This window comes from Cebus imitator, unplaced genomic scaffold (assembly GCF_001604975.1).
Source record: "Cebus imitator isolate Cc_AM_T3 unplaced genomic scaffold, Cebus_imitator-1.0 Scaffold61, whole genome shotgun sequence".
Taxonomy (NCBI): Eukaryota; Metazoa; Chordata; class Mammalia; order Primates; family Cebidae; genus Cebus; species Cebus imitator.
In genome coordinates, this window is record NW_016107376.1 from 8,974,857 (window position 1) to 8,994,497 (window position 19,641).

The following is a 19,641-nucleotide window of genomic DNA, read 5'->3' on the forward strand; positions in this document are numbered from 1 at the left end:
AGTCTCAAAAAAAAAAAAAAAAAAAAAAAAAAAAAGTCAATGAAACAGAATAAAGGCCGCCTTATCTCACTCTGGATCGCATCTGATTCCAGGTCATATCCCCTGTAACCTTAGTCAAGTGGAAAGCTACACCATTATCTCACCATGAGAATTCCCTATAGGTGATTTTCTAAATTACAGTGTTAGAAATACTTAGGAACATTGCAAATTTAATCAATAGGGAGATTAGTTTTTTTCAGATTCGCACATTGTATAAATGCTTATGATTTAAAATTCTGTATTGGAAAACGTTCTATTTCATGCTAAGCTTGCTTTTTTAACAGGGTAGATATCAAAAACCTCGTCTATTTTCTCTGCCCTTTCTCCATTATTTGCTGGTATCTGCTTTCGTCTTGTCTTATTTGTTTGGGTCTCTTATTATCTCTGAACTTCTGTTTTGAGTACCCTCAACTGTCTTTTGTATGACTCATATATATAAGTCAGTTAATAAAATGGAAAAAGAAACTTTTTTTTTCCTCTAAGTACTTCTGCTATGTATTTATCTATAAAATAGTCTTTAAGACAGTTACTAGAAAACCAGGTACAACATTATGATACCAATGCAAAAGATTTCGTTGCTGCATAAAGGAATGATAAAAACTTGGTGCAAATATTATGAATATTGTGTGTTCAAACAGAATAGATTGTTATAACACACCTGTAATTTATAATTTTTACAAAGTACTACCTGTTAATTATCTCAAGGTAAAGAGATATATATGCAACTACTCATAATTATCATCCCTTTGCAGCATTATCATTTTTATGACTATATAAGCTTTTATACTTAAGTGCATAAATCTATAAAATGCCTCCAGAAGATAAACTTACAGGAAGACAAGGTACAGAAAGTCTTTTGAGGATGTGATTCACCTTTGAGCGTCAAACAATCAAAATCTCAGTGGCAACCAAAGCATGTTTCTTTTGCTGAATTCATATTATAAAGAAGCTTAGCATTCCTCGGCAGCTGTACACACAGACTGGCTACATGTCATGTCCTTTATTTCTCCTTTTTTGGAAGAATCAGGTGAAGGCTGCTTATCCTGACTAGAGAAGTGTCAACCAGGTCAATGTCCCAACTATGTATGCCTACATGGCATTACCGACGTCATTTAATACTATGATCACAATAAGAAGAAAGGCTGATTTTTTTCTTTTTTTTTTTTTTGGAATAGAGTCTCACTTTTGTCATCCAGGCTGGAGTGNTCTAAAACGGCAAGGAAAATCGAGAACTTTTCTGAGTCACGTAACTGAAATCCAGTCAAAAACAATAGGTTAGCATCTTTCTTAAAATGGCATGTTTTTTACTTCACCTAAAACTTAAATTACCTCCTCCTTTTTTCTTAATTCAGATGTGAACATCTACCAGCCTACACCAATCATTTGAATTTTTTTTTTTTTTTGAGACAGAGTCTCACTTTTGTCATCCAGGCTGGAGTGCAATGGCACAGTCTCAGCTCACTTCAACCTGTACCTCCCAGGTTCAAGCGATTTTCCTGCCTCAGCCTCCCGAGTAGCTGGGATTACAGGCGCCTGCCACCACACTCGGCTCATTTTTGTATTTTTAGTAGAGACAGGGTTTCACCATCTTGGCAGGCTGGTCTCAAATTCCTGACCTCAGGCGACCTGCCCGCCTCAGTCCCCCAAAGTGCTGGGATTACAAGCGTGAGCCACCGCACCTGGCCAGAAAAGCTGATGTTAATGCTACTAAAAAGAGATGATGCAAAATGATTCTGGGAATCAGATGAGCCAGCCTTCACATCTTTACATTTCTATGGTATAATTGTTGAAATTAATTACACTAATGGCATTACTAAGCTCCAGACTTTATGCAGACTTGGCCCATTTTTCCACTAATGTCCTATATCTATTGCATGATACCATTCAGGATACCACACTGCATTTAGCCAGCTAATACATTATATTTAACTTAGGCTTCTCCACCCAGGCGGTTTATTTGTCAAGAAACAAATAAAGCTCCAATTCTTCCCTGCTTGCGTTTAATGAATTGTTGCTGTGCAGAGCGGGAGAAGGCCAGGACCCAAGGGGAAGAAAAGCAGGGCTAGCATGGTTTTCCCCAGCTAACCCATTCCTCTATACACTTAAAAAAAAGTTCACTGGGAAAGAAAAGACTCAAATAAAGAAGGAAAATATGCTCTGATTTATTTTTTCCATTATTGTGACTTTTTATTTTTTCAGGGTTCTTCAAGTTCTCTGAACTATTTTTATGTCCACTTTGAAGAGTAATTTAAGTTCTGAAACTAAACTCAATGTCCTCAGATTTTCTCATATACTCTGAAAACTCTGGGATGAAAAAAAGCTTCATATTGAATAGTAGTTCACAAAGGACTGAAGAAGCTGGTCCCTGCTCTTAATGTTCTCACATCTTCCTTTTCCACGTTCTTTTCCCTGCACTCTCCCTAATGCACCATGTCCAAACCAGTGGCATCCAGTGGGCTCTGTTTTAGCAACTCACCCCTGTGTGTGCTCTCCTGAAATAGAGCTTCCTTCACACTTAAACCCTTCAGCCCAAGCCAAATCAAAACCTACATATCCATGTTGGGGTATTTCTCTCTAATACCATCACAGTGAATTGATGATGCATCTTAATAGCAAGAATTTGGGAGGCTCCCAATAGAGTCCTGAGTTAATGACAATGCCAAGCCAATTCCAGGTGTGCTTGGGAGGTCAAAATTCAGGTGACATGAACCAGAGCTTCTCCAGCACTTTTCACATCTAAAAATGTATTTATTAATATGACAGATCCTGTGTTTGAGGACCCTGAAGTCTCTGCATGATACTTAAGGAAAGGCAGTCTCTCACACACAGTTATATGAGCAAGGCTTACTTCAATATAGATATAGTGCTTGCTGTTCTCTATCACGTAGACATAAGCGGCATGGATGGATTCTTCATGGTACTTAATACCAGCAGACCAATCAGCAGCAGAGCGGAGCAACTACAAGGCAGCAATCAGAAATGAACAAATATTAGCAACGGAGAGGACATCAGATACACTAATACAATGAAGTCACTCCTTTTTCTTCCAGACGACTGAATGATTACAGCGGCTTGAGTGTCATGTGTGAACCAAAGGAGAGTCATGGGGTGGGGAATGCTGCTAAGGAAGAGGAGTGAACAGAACGGGTCCTTAGATGTAGCCAATAATGAAGGTTCTCAGCTGGAAATCACAGTGGCCAGGCACAGTGGCTCACAGCCGTAATCCCAGCACTTTGGGAGGTCGAGGCGGGTGGATCATGACATCGGGAGTTCAGGACCAGCCTGGCCAAGATGGTGAAATCCCATCTCCCCAAAAATACAAAAATTAGCTGGGCATGGTGGCAGGAGCCTGTAATCCCAGCTACTGAGAAGGCTGAGGCAGTGAATTGCTTGAACCCAGGAGGTAGAGGTTGTAGTGAGCCAAGATCATGCCACTGCACTCCAGCCTGGGCAACAGAGCAAAACTCCATCTGATAAAAAAAAGTGGGGGGGTGGGTCCTGGTTTGGACCATATGGTATGGCCATCCTAACTCTGACTTAACAATGTGATTATTCCTTTTCTTCTAAACAGCTATGGTTCGGATTAATACATTCTAAAAGGTAGTTCATTTAAACATGTAATCTTCATTCTACCTTTAATTAGCTGTCTGTTCCATGGCATGCCACTTTAGTCTGAACTTTCTAATGGCATAATTAAGGAAACCAATCACAGGAAAGAAAACCGAGACTCAAAGAAGCAAAGAAATTCGCATGGTGTCACAGAGGTGCTAACATCAGCATCACAGCTTGAACTTGCTTTTTTTTTCGTTCCATAGCCTATGTTCTTCTGCCATGCCACACTGTCTGTTTTGCCATTTCATCACATCTGTGTGTCATACCAATCAATTTGGAGTTGATCCCATCACCTCACATTAAACAGATCAAAGTTGAGCTCATGACATTTTTCTCTAAACCATTTCCCATCTCAAATACCCACTGGCCAGGGGCATACCATCATTCTGTTAGTCTTTATAGTAAGTGACCTTGGGGGCTCTTTGGCATGCCTCTTCTTCTTAGAGCCTATATTCAATCTCACATCTACGTCTGTTTATTCTTTGGAGGATTCTCAGATTTGCCTCTTTCTTATCACTCACACTGCCTTCCTCTCTGCAGACACTCACCTTTCAGGCTGGATTACTAGAGCTTCTTCCAGCTCAGACACCTGAATATAGACCAAACACGCTGATGCAGGGGAGGACTGTCTAGGCCTGAGGCCCAGCTCAACTGCTTCCTGGCTGTTGATCGTGGTCCTGTTTCTTAACATCTTTGTGCCTCAGATTTTCATTCTATAAAATGGATTTCTACTTTATAGGGTCATAGGATTAAGTGAATTCCTATGGAATGTGTAGTAGGAGGCCTGGTGCCTATTAAGTGGTTATAAGTGTTATTATTAATGAGCATTCGGGGATGCATTTGAGCTGTGGCAGGTCGTGTCAGGGGTGCTGTGTACAGGTCAGAGGACTAGAGAACACGGAAGGAAGGCGTTTTCCACACTCAGCAACCATCGGTCATCATTTTTCTCCAGCATTCTAACTACCATTGCAGTATGATGCTGGCATATAGCAGGTGCTTAAACAATACCATGACACACAGAAGAATTACTTCAAAAATAGACTTGCTATTTCTGGTTTGAAATGAATGTTAAAACTGTCTCTTATGAAGTCAACTGATATTGAAAATAAAAAGAATGGTCCCATACTCATTAGGAATATACAAAGCAACCCAACACATAATCAGTTCTATGTCTGCTATATATAAAAGGCCTGATAAAATTCTTGTTTGAATCAATAACTTTAAAATTCCAACCATAAGGCCATTAAATGCCAAACTCACACTTACTAAAAATCACTGACTGTGCTGTCTTCAGTAGTGTTATTTCTTTATCCAATATGAGGTATTTATGACAAAGTATCTCCAATCAAAGCGTTACAAAAATTATCAGCTGGATGAATACAACAAAATTTCAAAAGTTGTCAACATGAATATATTAAATATAGAAGAAAACTCATAAGGAAAATTTAGATAAATATTATCCATACTGGAAAAATATTTGGATTTTACATCATCTCCAAGGAGCTGCACTATTGTTCATTAGGTAGAAATAACAAATGTTGAAGAAATAGAGGTTTTAATTCTTAGTCCACTCAAATTCATGTTTAATTTTGTTGCTAAGGAACATAGCAGTGAAAATGCAGTCTACTTTGAGAAGATTCTCATGCTATCCTAATGTAATTCTATATAACTCTGGAGGCAATATATACAATTTCAGCATATACTCGAAAGAAGGGAACCTCCATGACTTTTTTTTTTTTTTTTTTTTTGAGATGTTGTCTTGCTCTGTAGGCCCAGGCTGGAGTGCAATGGTGTGATCTCGACTGAAACCTCCGTCTCCCAGGTTCAGCAATTCTCCTGCCTCAGCCTGCCAATTAGCTGGGATTACAGGCACGTGCCACCACACCTAGCTAATATTTGTATTTTTAGTAGAGATGGGGTTTTGCCACATCGGCCAGAGAGGTCTTGAACTTCTGACCTCAAGTGATCCACCCGCTTCAGTCTCCCAAAGTGCTGGGATTACAGGCGTGAGCCACTGCGCCGGATGGAACCTCCACGGTTTCTAAATGACTTGTCCAAGGTGAAAGAGCAGTTACATGTCATTTAAATATCATGGAGGTTCAATTTCCTCCACTGTACAACTGAGACCTCTCCCCGTTCCCCAAAGCTCCTGTAAAGAAAAAATGGCATGACAAATATAAAGTGATAATAATGGTATGTGGCACTCGGTACTAGACATTCTATTTATAGCATGTCTACCTCTGTAAAAAGTTATAGGCAAAGTTTACAACCCACCCTTGCTGGTAATATCTGAGTTTTTCCCTCAAATCCAAAAACCTTATACTTTCTTTCCTTTCTCTCAAAGTTTGCTCTGACTCAATAAACTCATTCACATAAGATTCAATAAACTCATTCACATAAGACACACAGTAGGAGGATTGCGTTGATATCAACTTGTACATGAAGTCTAATAGATTCAGAGTAGCTTCCTGGACAACTGTGTTAAGAGGTGATTGTTGAAAGCAGGCATGCTGGGGAAGAAATCTGAGGTTGATCCTCACTGGCTTTCATGGAAGGCAAAGCCTGAAGGTCACATGTTTGCCATTTTTTCTGTGAAGGATAATGGTAAGTGTTTCTCTATCTGGGGGATTTAAATGTTTAAAATATGTAAAGCTTCAAGCCAAAAGAAGACCATTTAATGGCCAGGCACGGTGGCTCATGCCTGTAATCCCAGGACTTTGGGAGGCCGAGGTGAGCAGATCAGCTGAGGTCAGGGGTTTGACACCAGCCTGGCCAACACGGTGAAACCCATCTCTACTAAAACTACAAAAATTAGCTGGGCTTGGTGGTGTGCACCTGCAGTCTCAGCTACTCGGGAGGCTGAGGCTGGAGAATCGCTTGAATCCAGGAGGCGGAGGCTGCAGTGAGCCGAGATTGTACTACTGCACTCCAGCCTGGGTGACAAAAGTAAAACTGTGTCTCAAAAAAAAAAAAAAAGACCGTTTTATGTATCAATGTATCGACCTGTGGGAGAGCATAAGAAAAAGTGGAGGGGGACTCCCTGATGCCTATAAAACCATCAAGTATCAGGGCTTGCCCACCTCCTGAGGGGCTTCAGCATCACCTATCCCATGGCCTGAGTCTAAGCCCATATGCTTTACTCACAATAAAAACTTATTAATTTAAAACTGTCATCATTTTTGGCTAAACTTGAAACATATCTTTTAAGCAACACAGGGAAAAAATCACTTGGGATTGTCTACTACTGGATTCACTACTATTCTAATTAGTTAAAATCTCCCTATCACAAGAAACACTGAAAATATGAATTTGCTTCTTGCTCTACCTAGACCACTGAACTACAGACAGGAAACCCTGAGGCTATATAAAAATCAACCTAACTGCTTTAAATGCTTGATAGTCCAAAAAGTTTTATCAACAGTCAAATAAGTCAAATCCATTGTATTAGTCCATTCCCCTGCTGCTAATAAAGACCTACCAGAGACTGGGTAATTTATAAAGGAAGGAGGTTTAATGGACTCACAGTTCCACATGGCTGGGGAGGCCTCACAATCATGGCAGAAGATGAAGGAAGAGAAAAGGCACATCATACATGGCAGCAGGCAAGAGGGCATGTGCAGGGGAACTCCCCTTTACAAAACCATCAGATCTTGTGAGACTTGTTCACTTTCACCAGAACAGCATGGGAAAAACTGGCCCCCATGATTCAGTTACCTCCCACGGGGTCCCTCCCATGACACATGGGGATTATTACAATTAAGGTGAGATTTGGGTGAAAACACAGAGCCAAACCATATCACCCATTTTGATTGATTTCCTTTCATTTTGTTTTTATCTTTTCACCTTTTACCATTGCCACTGAGATTTTAAGATTTACTCGCTTCATTTTCTTCACTGACTTCACCAACTTGTCTTGCATTTCTGTTTTAAACCAATGTAACTGAGATAACCCTCAAACTGTTCCCTCACATGCAAAAATATAGCTTATCTTACTGTCCCAAATGTGCTGGGAATCAAATCTAACCCATACTTTTCAAACCTCAAGTCTGAATGCATAATTTTAAAGTATATAAAAATGGCATATTTTGGATTTTATGGTTTAGCCTCAAAACTGTAACTTGGACTAGTCATTTTCCTTGGTACTATGTCTTATTTTTTAACTTAAAACATAGCCTTCTTTTTAACCACAATCCCTAATCATCTTCTATCCTCTGGGCCCAAGTCAAATGTATGGATTAAATAACAGAAATTTCTTTCTGAAGGAAAACTTTGGATCTTCCTTAGTAATTGTCCCAAATTCCCTTCCTTTCTCTCACCATGACGCTTTTATTCCCTACAAATTCAGCACATATATGAATTCCTTTTTATTTCCCTGAGATTCCAAGTCAATCATGGAACAAGGCCTGTTTAGGACAAAAGCACTTTTTATGTTCCACAAGCAGAGGCCAACTGTGTTGGAGCTCACAAGTCCTATGGGTTGGGGAGTGAAGGGAAGCCTCTGATTCCTGGGCCTTTTTCTTCCAGCCTGTACTGAGGAGAACAGCAGGCAAAGGAGCATCAAGAAATTGACCTAGTTCAAGAACCTGCCTCATCTTATCAAGCTCTTTCTTTTCCTAGCCGCTTTTTGGTCGAGTGTCAGCCATTCCTATCACAGTGCATAGTTATTTACACAGGATGAGCCTTTTCCTGAACAAAAGACAAAAGTTAATCTTGAGGCTGAAGGAGAGAAAGAAAAGATAATTATTGAAGGATAGGACTTAAGGGGAAAGAAGTCCCAGGAAACAAAGTATTAGTTGGGGGCTCTTGGGAGCCAGAAAGAAAATAAACGTTGGGGATGGATTTGGGGCTGTGGCAACAGAAGGTGATACCCAAAGGCAAACAGGACGTGAAACTGCTCTGCTAGCGCCCTGGTGGTTACAACCATTCTGGTTTTACTGGAAACAGTCTCCATGGCTAACAACCTCGGGCACTGAAGCCAAACTGCTCAACAGTCACCTCCACCGCTTACTGTTTGTTTTTTGGAGATGGAGTCTCTGACACCCAGGCTGGAGTACAATAGCACGATCCTGGCTCACTGCAACCTCTGCCTCCTGGGTTCAAGCAATTCTCCTGCCTCAGACTTCTGAGTTGCTGGGACTATAGACAGCCGCCACCATGCCCAGCTAATTTTTGTATATTTAGTAGACTTGGGGTTTTGCTCTATTGGCCAGGCTGGTTTTGAACTCCTGACCTCAGGTGATCCGCCTGCCTTGGCCTCCAAAAGTGCTAGGATTACACGAGTGGGCCACTGTGCCAGGCCCCCACCGGTTATTGTTATTTTAACCTCTCAAAGTCTTAGTTTTTGCATCTGTAGAAACAGGGGTTACACAAGAGTTTAGCTTACAAACTGTTGAATGTAAATGAGATAATCCACAAAGGGTTAGCATGGTGCCAAGCACATAGAAAATGCTCTGTTCATATCAGGTCTTCCAGCCGAGGCCCACAGTAACACTCACATACGTGTTAGTGCATGAAGGCCTGGCCCACATGTGGAAAATAACTCCCACGGTAAGTAACTTCGATGGAAATGCACAAAGTGGATTCCTTTTACCCCCACCTACTCACTTTATTCTTCAAGTATCCACTTTATTCTTTCATGCCATTCTGCATTACAAAACATTTTTCTGTCCTTTGAGATCTAATAGATCCTTTGGAATATCCTTTGGACATTTATGGCAAGTGTGAGAACAATTTTTTTTCACTGGTATAATTTGGATGTCATTTACACTTGCCTGTAAATCTTTTTCTCCCTTCCTTTCTCCCTCTCTCCTTTTTCCCTTTCCTGCTTTCTTTCTCATTCTTTCTTCCTTCCTTTGTTCCTCCCTCCCTCCCTTTCTTCTTTCCTTATTTTCCCATAAATAGGACTGGAGACATGATTCCAGTAGAGTTATTTCCCTGGAATTCTCAGCATGATTGTCCCAGGAATGCTTTCTACTATGAGCTTTAAAAAGGATTGTTCCCATGTGTTGACCCCATGTTGATGCTGACATAGCATTCAGCATTTTCTTTCACCGTAATAGACATGCCAAATATCCTATGTCTTTATAATGCATCTTAGATGGCATTAAGACCATTCTGGAGCCTAGTTTATTCTAGTTCCTTCACCTCCTCTGTGTAGAATATCCTCTGTCTTTACAATGCATCTAATGCATGAAGACCATTCTGGAAACTAGTTTATTCTAGTTCTTTCACTTTCTCTGTGTGGAAACAGTTTCAGAACCATCTCTCCCACTTCCTCTTGTTGCCCACGCCTTTTCCTGCCATGTCTTCTCTGAGTGCTCTTGGCAGGCTTCTGAGAATGCCCAGAGCTGAGGGGAAACACCAAAGATCATTTTAAATGTACAGTGGAAGTTGCTGAAGTCAGCTCTCAGGTCTGGAGGACTTCTTCAGAAGCAGCAGTTCATGCTGGTGGGCAGGCGTCCACGCTGCCTGCTGCAGCTCCCCTCTCCCTGGGCGGCTGTGTCTCCCTCTGTGGAATTGCTAGTGGTGTGCGACCAATGTTTTTGTGTTAAAAAATGAATAACTAGGTGTGCTTCTCCAGATGAAAGAATAGCCTGAATTTTATCTATTATTTACCCTATTATGTCAAATGTTCTTTCTCCCCATTTCAATAGATTGATGGCATAAAAATTTCTATCTAGAACTAGCCTGGTGACATACTCAGAGAAATGTTAACTTCTTTGTTGCAAACTTTTTGTTTGTTTGTTTTTTGAGAGGAGTTTTGCTCTGTTGCCCAGGCTGGAGTGCAGTGGCATGATCTCTGCTCACTGCAACCTCTGCCTCCCAGGTTCAAGCCATTCTCCTGCTTCAGCTCCCAAGTGGCTATAACTACAGGCATGAGCCAAAATGCCCAGCTAATTTTTGTATTTTTAGTAGAGACAGGGTTTCACCATGTTGGCCAGGCTAGTCTTGAACTCCGGAGCTCAAGTAATTTACCCACCTCAGCCTCCCAAAGTGCTGGGATTATAGGCATGAGCCACCATGCCCGGCCTATTACAAACTTCTGAAACACTAAGGAAAGCTTCGAGGTTATTTTTGATGGAACACACGCTAGTATACTCTTCTAAATGCTTTGCAGGTATTAATTTAACCATCACCACAATCGATGATGTAGGTACTGTCATTATCTATGTTTTTTAAATGAATGAAACATACGAAAGAGTGAAGTAATTTTCCCAAGGTTACACAGCTCGTATGTCACAGAGCTGAGATGTTAACACCATCTGGCTCTAGAATCTATCCCTTAATTGCTACCTTATATTTTTCTTCACAATTAAATAAGCTTGTGGCCTATAAGTTATGTTATGAACAATCAACTATGTTAAAATCTCGTTCTCATTCATGTGGAAGCTTAAAAAGTTAATCTCATGCAAGTAGATAACAGAATGATAGAAACTAGAGGCTGGGAAGGGTGTGTGGGAGGGGGTACAGGGAATAGGGTGGAGATAGAGAGAGGTTGGTTAATGAACACAAACATAGTTAGGAGGAATAAGTCCTGGTATCCAATAGCAGAGTAGAGTGACCATAGTTAGCAACGGTGTATTGATATTTCAAAAGAACTGGAGAGAGGAAATGTTCCAAACACACAGAAATAATAAAATACTTGAGGTGATGTATACTCCAAATACCCTGAGTTGATCCTTACATGGTCTGCATGTCACAAAATATCACATGTCCTCCACCAACATGTAAAAATACCATGTACCAATAAAGATCAAAAATAAACAAAAAATTAAAAAATCCGTTTCCTTCTTAGTATTGCTATAACTGTGTTAAAATCTATGCAAAAAATAATAATCCTAAGAAAAAATGTTTTTAAATTTCTCAACTGAGTAACGGTCATTTGGCTACTGTCCTAATAGCTGAGACTGAAAGGTTTGAGAATGTGACAATAAACCCTTTGAAAATTAAGTAGCCTACCACAAAGCCAGGTTCCTGTCTCCTTGCTCCTTCTGGATTTTTTCAAAAACCTGGAATTGGACTAGATCATTCTTGCTCTCTAAGCACCATACATTCACGACTTGAAAAAAAAAAAAATAGTGTCTGAAAAGATAAATAACGATTCCAGCTAGTAAACAGTGTGTAGAAAGTGAAGCAATGCTTGGGTCAGAACTTGACAGAAAAGGAGAGGTACAGGAAGATAATTTTTTTTTCAATTTCTGGCCATCTCAGAGGTTTCTATCTTCAAAAAGATATAATTCCTGGCTACCTCCACTATTTTCACACCTACAGTTAGTTCAGCATTTCTGAAAAACATCTACTACAAACCGGCAGGGCTCCAGGTTTTGCTAGGTGTCATATTTTGAAAATTGGGGGAGGCCTCTTTAAGAAAATCAATGCAAATTTACAATTATAAAACTGGGAACAGGCCTGGGAGGGCCCTGGGCAGCTGAGGGTCCTAAAGCCAAGCAAGGGCCTGAAGCTGCAAGAAACATGAGCTCCTGAAGTGAGCAATTCATTCCCCTCTCAAAGCCTTAACTGCAAGCCAGTCTGGAGGAGATTCTATTGTAGGAACTGAGATGACAGAAAGTTAATTATAGAAATACCAGGTTTCGAGGACCAGAGGAATAAAATAAATGATAATCTTATAATCTTGGAATTTAAGAGTTCATCAGTGATGTCCTATTTTCTTAACTCTTCCCCTTGCTTTTAATTTTTGTCCTATTTATCACTGCCATGTGGCTAAATGTATCTATGATGCTTTAAGTTACTTAGATATTTTCCTTTTCTCTCAAAGATCCTTAGAAAGAAGTTTAATGATCAAGGTACAAATTCTGAGCAATGGCTTCTATTTCTATTCAGTGATAGATAAATGTCATTCTGACTACTTTAAAAATTAAGAAGTGTATCTGTGATGGGCATTTGAGTTTTATTTTGTGACGAATCATAACTATAGCAGGAAGATTAAATACAAAGTCATTAATACCTGTACTTTGAATGGTACCCTCATGTATTAAAGATGATGAATGAAAACTTTCCCTTTAAATGTCCGAAGGGACTCAGATCAGATTGACACCAAACATAAGGCTTTCAGATAACAAAACTGGGCTCAGGGAGGGGGGGATGGCACGCTGAGGCGACATGCTGCTGTACCATCTTCATACCACAACACCTGTGTGCTTTTCCAACTTGCTAGCGTTAAAATGCATTTTATTATGTTTAGCTGGACAATTTTCCTGTATTTCCAGAAGCACTGCCTAGCGTCACTTTTGGGTTTTTTTAATATACCCATTATCATGCTGGAAAATTTATATTACCCAGAACTAGATGTTCCCAAAGGATGTTGGGAACAAAAGATGTTCCCTAGTCCCAAGGGACTAGGACCTACCTGAGTCCTTTGGTGATCTCATTGGTGCCCTGACCCACCAGTCATGACACGGTTCCTACGGTTCTTTGGAGACTTTGTGACACTAAACTAATTATCTTTAACTTTTTCCTCTGTCGCAAATTTTCAGTTAGTTCCTAGTTGCAATGTACCTTTGTTTCTTTACCCAAAAATACCTCCTATTGTCCCTTCTCTTCATTTCTTTTTTTTTTTTTTTTTTTTTTTTTTTTTTTTTTTTTTTTTTGAGATGCAGTCTCTCTCTGTCACCCAGGCTGGAGCAGTGGTACAATCGGCTCACTGCAACCTCCACCTCCCTGCAGCCTCCGCCTCCCGGGGTTCAAGCAATTCTCCTGCTTCAGCCTCCCAAGTAGCTGAGACTACAAGTGCCCGCCACCTCGCCCGGCTAATTTTTGTGTTTTTACTAGAGCCAGGGTTTCACCATCTTGGCTAGGCTAGTCTCAAACTCCTGACATTGTGATCCGCCCAAGTGCTAGGATTACAGGCATGAGCCACCGCACCTGGCCTCCTTTCTCTTCCATTCTAGTTTAAGCCTTAATTATATGTGAGAATTACCATAACTGCCACTTGTCCCCTTGCTCTCATTCTCTCTCTCTAGTCTAAGAAGTTCTTCATGTGTATAAACTTTTGGTGTCAAGCTATTTGTTTGGAAAGATGGAAACAGATAAGAATGCATAAAACAAGAGACTCTCTGCCAAATAAGCTTGGGAAATGTTCACGTCATATTCCCTCTTAGTGGTTTTATAATACACTGTAGCATAGCAAAGGCGCTAAGGAGTCCTGTATTAAAGAACTCTGCAAAACTATCTGTCCATGGAAATCTTTGTTGAATAGTTATCAGCATCTCACAGGTAAACCAAGTTTGGAAAACTCTCTCCTATGCTTATCTTCATAGAACATTCATGTATCATGCTTTTAAACATCCCAAGTTCACTAGGGCATCCAGGACCAGGACGAAATTCGCCAGGCCAGCACTCCAGCCGCCCCCACCTGGCTTTATGCCGTCTACCTTCATCAGCGCCTCTCTAAGAGCGAATGGGTTACCGCAGGGATTACTCCTTAGAGTGGACACCCAGTTCTGTCCCTCTGGATTTCCAAACTCTTATAGTATGCTGGTCCATACTTTCACACCAGCATTTAGTCAGAGACCATACTTGCACTGTTAGCTGAATCATTCATGTCAGCTATCTCTCCCCAGCTAAATTTCCAGAGGCAGAGAAATTCTTTGCTGTCTGCCACCTCAACACCCAAGTATGCTTTGATGATTTCACCATGCAAACAGACAGCACTTAGTAAATATATGTTGGCTAAATAAATGAATGAATGAGTAAGTCTTGTTAAATATCCTTCCTTTGTAGATTCCTGAGTCCAGGCCACCTGAACACATGAGGGATAAACACATGAGCTTATCAGATCTAGTCTCATTTCTTTTCTTTTTTTTTTGACACAGAGTGCCCCTCTGTTGCCCAGGCAGGAGTGCAGTGGTGCGATCATGGCTCACTGCAGTCTCGACCTCCTGGGCTCAAGCAACTCTCCTGCTTCAGTCTCCTACGTAGCTAGGACCATGGGCATGTGCCACCACGCCTGGCTAATTTTTTAAAACCTTTTTGTAGAGATGGGGTCTCACTGTGTTGCTCAGGCTGGTCTTGACTCCAAGGCTCAAGCAATCCTCCTGCATTGGCCTCTCAAAGTGCTGAGATTCCAAGCATGAGCCACCACGTCCAGTCTAGTGTCATTTCTCACACAACATCCAGTGATGCGGAAAAAGTGAACGAAGAGAAGCATTTTATAGAGTATCTATCTACCTCACCAGGGCAGCCGGGTGAGACGATGCGAGTCAGGGCTTTATCAACAGTGAAGTGGAAAATATATACATATGCAACACTACGCTAAAACTTCCTCATTGATTATAAAAATACTTAATTCCCAGCAATCCATTTTCAACAGATACTTAATTAACATCAGCTAACTTTGATGAATCGACCACCCCATCAGTTACAATGCAAGTTCAATCTTAAATTCTTATTTTCCTAATAACAAGTTTCTTATTTTATATTCTAGCATGGGTAATTTTTTTCTCCTTCACATAGAATAAAATTAAACAGGTTCATAAAATATTCATCACCTTACGTATAAATCATAGCTATCTATGCCTCCAGGTTTAAATTAGTTTTCTTTTCAGCCTGGGATGACTAAGTATCTGCTGCTGCTATTTCTCTCAAGTGGTTTATCTTTTTTTTTTTTAAAAAAAAAAGTTCTATTATTTGATCAAGAGTCTGGAATGTCTTTATTTCTTATACGTACATACCTCAAACTGCGCATGATACAAAATAACTGACTTAGGCACTTCATTTATATCATTATGTTCAGTAGGATCCATGTCTGCATTGTGTAGGTCCCTACTGATGATATGTAGCAGCAGCAGCCTGCTGGACTTTACTTAAACAGTTCTGATGCCCATAGCGATGACTTCAAACAAGAGGCAAGGCCAAAGGTGGCCAATCCGACGTCTGTCCCGTCCCCACATGATCTCAAGATATTTGATCTATAGTTGGTAAAGGAAGCAGACTGTGTAACTCTGGGCCAGACTAGGTTTTCAAGCTCCACCTCTGTTGGTAACTAGTTGGCCAGCCCTTAGATAAGCCTCAGAGCCCCACTGGGTCTGAATTTTCTTATTTGTAGTTGGAGACGGTTAAACTGAATTCCTTATTCCATTAAAAGGGCCTGTAGGAGACATCTGGTTAATCAGGAACTAAAATTAGACTGACCTACAACTAGCTTCCTAGCTGCTAAGTTTCAATCACATTCCTGGTACTTATGCAGTATGAGGTCCAGGTTTACTGTGTATCATGTTGCTAAGGTCACTTCAGAAGGAATTACAGGAATAGCCTTTCCTTGGCTGTGGCCTTTTCTAAGGACATGCATTTACTATATTTATAAGGGTGTTAAAAAGAGACTGAATTGAATCATTGTATTATAGGAAATATAATACTAAATGTTATATTATAGGAAATATATTATTGTATATTATATATATAATAATAATACATTATAGAAAATTTAATACTAAATGTTAAAAGGTCCTAATTTTGCTTTAGAAAAGCAGTCATTGAAAAAATCTGAAGCCAACGTAATAGACCCTTGGTCCAATAACAGTAAATTTTAATCGGTAGCATTTCATCAAAAAGAAAAGCCAGAACTTACCTGTACGTTAGCATGGACAGATCCAGGCACTTGATATCTCAACTCATGGGCTGTTGTTTGTGACTTTGGAAGGAGAAAAGGATAAGAAAGGGACCGATATTTTGATTTCATAATCTAAAATAGAGAAAAAGAGATTAAAAATATTCAAATGAGGAAAAAGATTCACCTTCCCTATTTTGTGATTATAAAAGAAATTCATGGCTGGGCGCAGTGACTCACACCTGTAATCCCAGCACTTTGGGAGACAGAGAAGTGGGGATCACCTGAGAGCAGGAGGTTGAGATCAGCCTGGCCAACATGCTGAAATCCCAATCTCTACTAAAAATACAAAAAAATTAGCTAAGCATGGTGGCGGGCGCCTGAGACAGGAGGATAACCTGAACTGGGGAGGCAGAGGTTGCAGTGAGTCGAGATTACACCATTGCACTCCAGCCTGGTGACAGGAGTAAATCTCCATCTCAAAAAAGAAAAAAAAAAGAAATTTAGGTTTATTTGAAAAAGAAAAGTGTTAATGATGGACATTTCTAAGTGAAGAGCTACAGATGATTTGCATTTGTTTTCTATTTCCCATAATCCTTTTACCTTTTATAGAGCACTTATGTTTTATATTTGCAAAGAAAGGTTAAATATAATCTGTAGCTATTGAAGTTTATAATTGCAAAAATGAGACTATTGTTTTATAAACTAATTTTTTACTGATTATGTTCTAGATATCTTTCCAAAGCAATAAAGCGGGATATCATTATTTTTAATAACTTCATGGTAAAATGGTATAAAAGAATCATCTGCTTAATAAATTCCCACTAGTAAGCATTTCTGCTATTTCTAATTTTATTACGTGCACGAACACACACACAAAAACCACCCAAACTTAACTACAGGTTTTAGCAGAGATTTTTATCTTTGCCCGTACAGCAGGTTAAAAGTAATACCCTACTTGTTTATTCACCCATCTCCCCTAAATTTTTTTTTAAATATTTCCATTAGAACGTTACTAAATTTTTATAATCTTTATGTGAACGAAAAACAAAGTGAGACACTAAGTGGTTGATAAAACTAAATTTTTTTTCCAAATAACCAAGGGGAAACATGCCTCATTATCATTTCATGCAAATAAAGTGAAACCATAGTAACATCTGGATATGTACTTTTTTTTTTTTTTTTTTTTTATAAGGAAGAAGGAGTTTCACTCTTGTTGCCCAGGTTGGAGTGCTGTGGCACAATCTCGCCTCATGGCAATCTCCGCCTCCCAGGTTCAAGCGATTCTCCTGTCTCAGCCTCCAGAGTAGCTGAGATTACAGGCGTCCACCACCATGCCCAGCTCATTTCTGTATTTTAGTAGAGATGGGGTTTTACCATGTTGGTCAGGCTGGTCTCAAATTCCTGACCTTAGGTGATCCACCTACCAGACCTCCCAAAGTGCTGGGATTACAGGAGTAAGCCACCTCACCTGGCCTGAATGACATGTACTTAACTTATGAATGTTAAGTTTGAATATTAGGTGAAGTTCTTAAAAGTAATGAGGACACAATCCGGAGAAAAGGAAAATGGCCCCACCTTCTTAATACGGCTTGCTTTGCTCAGAACCAACTCTCAGAATCCTGTACCAGCATAAACCCAGTAGACATCCAGGACTGGACAGGACTTTAAAGCTCAAACCCTCCCATCCTAACCAGGCTCCCATCTCCCTAAAACAGCCCTCCAAATGACTACCAAGCCCAGGCTAGTCAATACTGTGTCCAAGAATTAAAAAAATTAAAATCAGGACCCACACCACAGCACCTATCCCTAGGAACTCTGAATTGTCTGTGGTGTGGATGTTCAGGAACATTTCCCTCTTTTTTTTGCCCAGACACCCGGGCACCCTGACATCAATGTAGCCAATGGCAAAGCAGTGACACAGCTGTGGCCGCAGCAATCTCTTCTTGCCAACAGCCTCCTCTGAACATCTTCTCTAGTTAGGCCTGCCTCTCTTCATGTGGATAAACCAGGATAGCAACAGCCAAGTACTTTCGTGAAGTTCCAGCGCTGGATGAAGTGACGTGCCACATCACGAGCCGCCTTCCCATGAACTGCAGAGGCAATGTCATGCCAGGGCATCCGGGGCGTGGAGTACCTGTCAATGAAATCTGCCCCGTGCACCGGGCAAGGATCAGTCATTAACTTCTGTGCTGGGACAGAGGCTCTCTGACTCCAACCATGATACTAAAAGGAAACGTGTGTTAGTGCCCACTATGTGTATATTTCTTGGCTTGCAAAGAATAACATTTTTATAATCAAGGGAAACAGATTTCACATTCAGGGTCATAGTCTCCCAGGTACCTCCCCAAATATGTTTCCATTTCACTTAGTATTATATTAGATAATCACTAGACATGGCAAGATGTGAGTTGGTACAAATTATCTAAGGCTGGGTCTTTGATATTGTATTTTTTATCCTGTTGAAACATTGGCAGGCAGTACCATCTCGATCTCCTCTTAAACATATGAACGCAGTGATAATCTGAAAATATGCCATTCTCATTCTGGAAATGCAGGAAATATGCAGAATAGAAGATGATCAAATGAAGCCTACTATTTCCTTAAAAATTATAGATTATTGCCCCAAAAATATGCCTATAAAAAATCTGGAGGCTTCAGACAGGTCTGCTCTATTTCATGTTCTCTTCTGATTATAACTGGAAAAAAAAAAAAAAGCCCCTAAGCACGTGACTAATGACCAAATCAAATCTCCAAAGTTTTACAAAATTTTCAAAAATAAATAGAAGCGAAACAAAAGGCACTGATATCACGCACATGTATACTTGTTAAGATGTTCACAGATAAAAGACAAAATACAACCAGCAACCCACCACCGTAATACTCACCAGCAAAAGGTTTATCAAGTTGAACCCAGTCTTTGAAGACGAAATTGCAGTAATCCTTTCCATGCCAGAATCTGGTTTCCCCATGCAGCTCCCCGACACCTGTCTGTAAACTGCGGATGGACCCGGTATCTGTGAATGCAGCAAGACCCCCTCAGGGACTGTGATTCAGGTGGGTCCCAGAAAGGGGGGCTCAACTCTCATTTATTAAACACTTAAAAGTTTTGTAATTTCTTAAGACATAACTAGGGCGGCATCTGTCCATTCTATTAGAGGCTGTGGGCTGACAAGTTTTTACAGTCCTTAGAAGTTTATTTTTAGTGGGCAGTTGGGGCTATAACAAGATTCATCATTAAACAATGAAATGTGACCTTCTCAGGCAGTTGAGTAACTTATTCCCACCACCTGCTAGATGCTGGAAGAACTGATCACAGAATTAACTGTGAGTAAAGAACTCACCAGGTGGCACTATGAGGGGCCTTGCGGGGCGGGAGGGGTGGCAGCGGGATGGGGAAACCTGAGATGAAGAGGCAACAAAGA

The 19,641-nt window shown here is 40.3% G+C and overlaps 1 protein-coding gene across 3 annotated transcripts in view; it reads right to left on the minus strand.

The window, feature by feature from the left end:
* The window catches only part of PLD1 (phospholipase D1), a 171,416-nt gene that overhangs the window by 53,433 nt on the left and 98,342 nt on the right, over positions 1-19,641 (minus strand). For all 3 annotated transcript variants that reach the window (XM_037739037.1, XM_017529879.2, XM_017529881.2), the window contains 4 exons: positions 19,105-19,233; positions 18,248-18,366; positions 16,238-16,351; positions 2,888-2,998 (listed from right to left, as the gene is read on the minus strand). In XM_037739037.1, the coding sequence (XP_037594965.1) occupies positions 2,888-2,998; positions 16,238-16,351; positions 18,248-18,366; positions 19,105-19,233 (473 nt within the window). The remainder of the gene's footprint in view (positions 1-2,887; positions 2,999-16,237; positions 16,352-18,247; positions 18,367-19,104; positions 19,234-19,641) is intronic.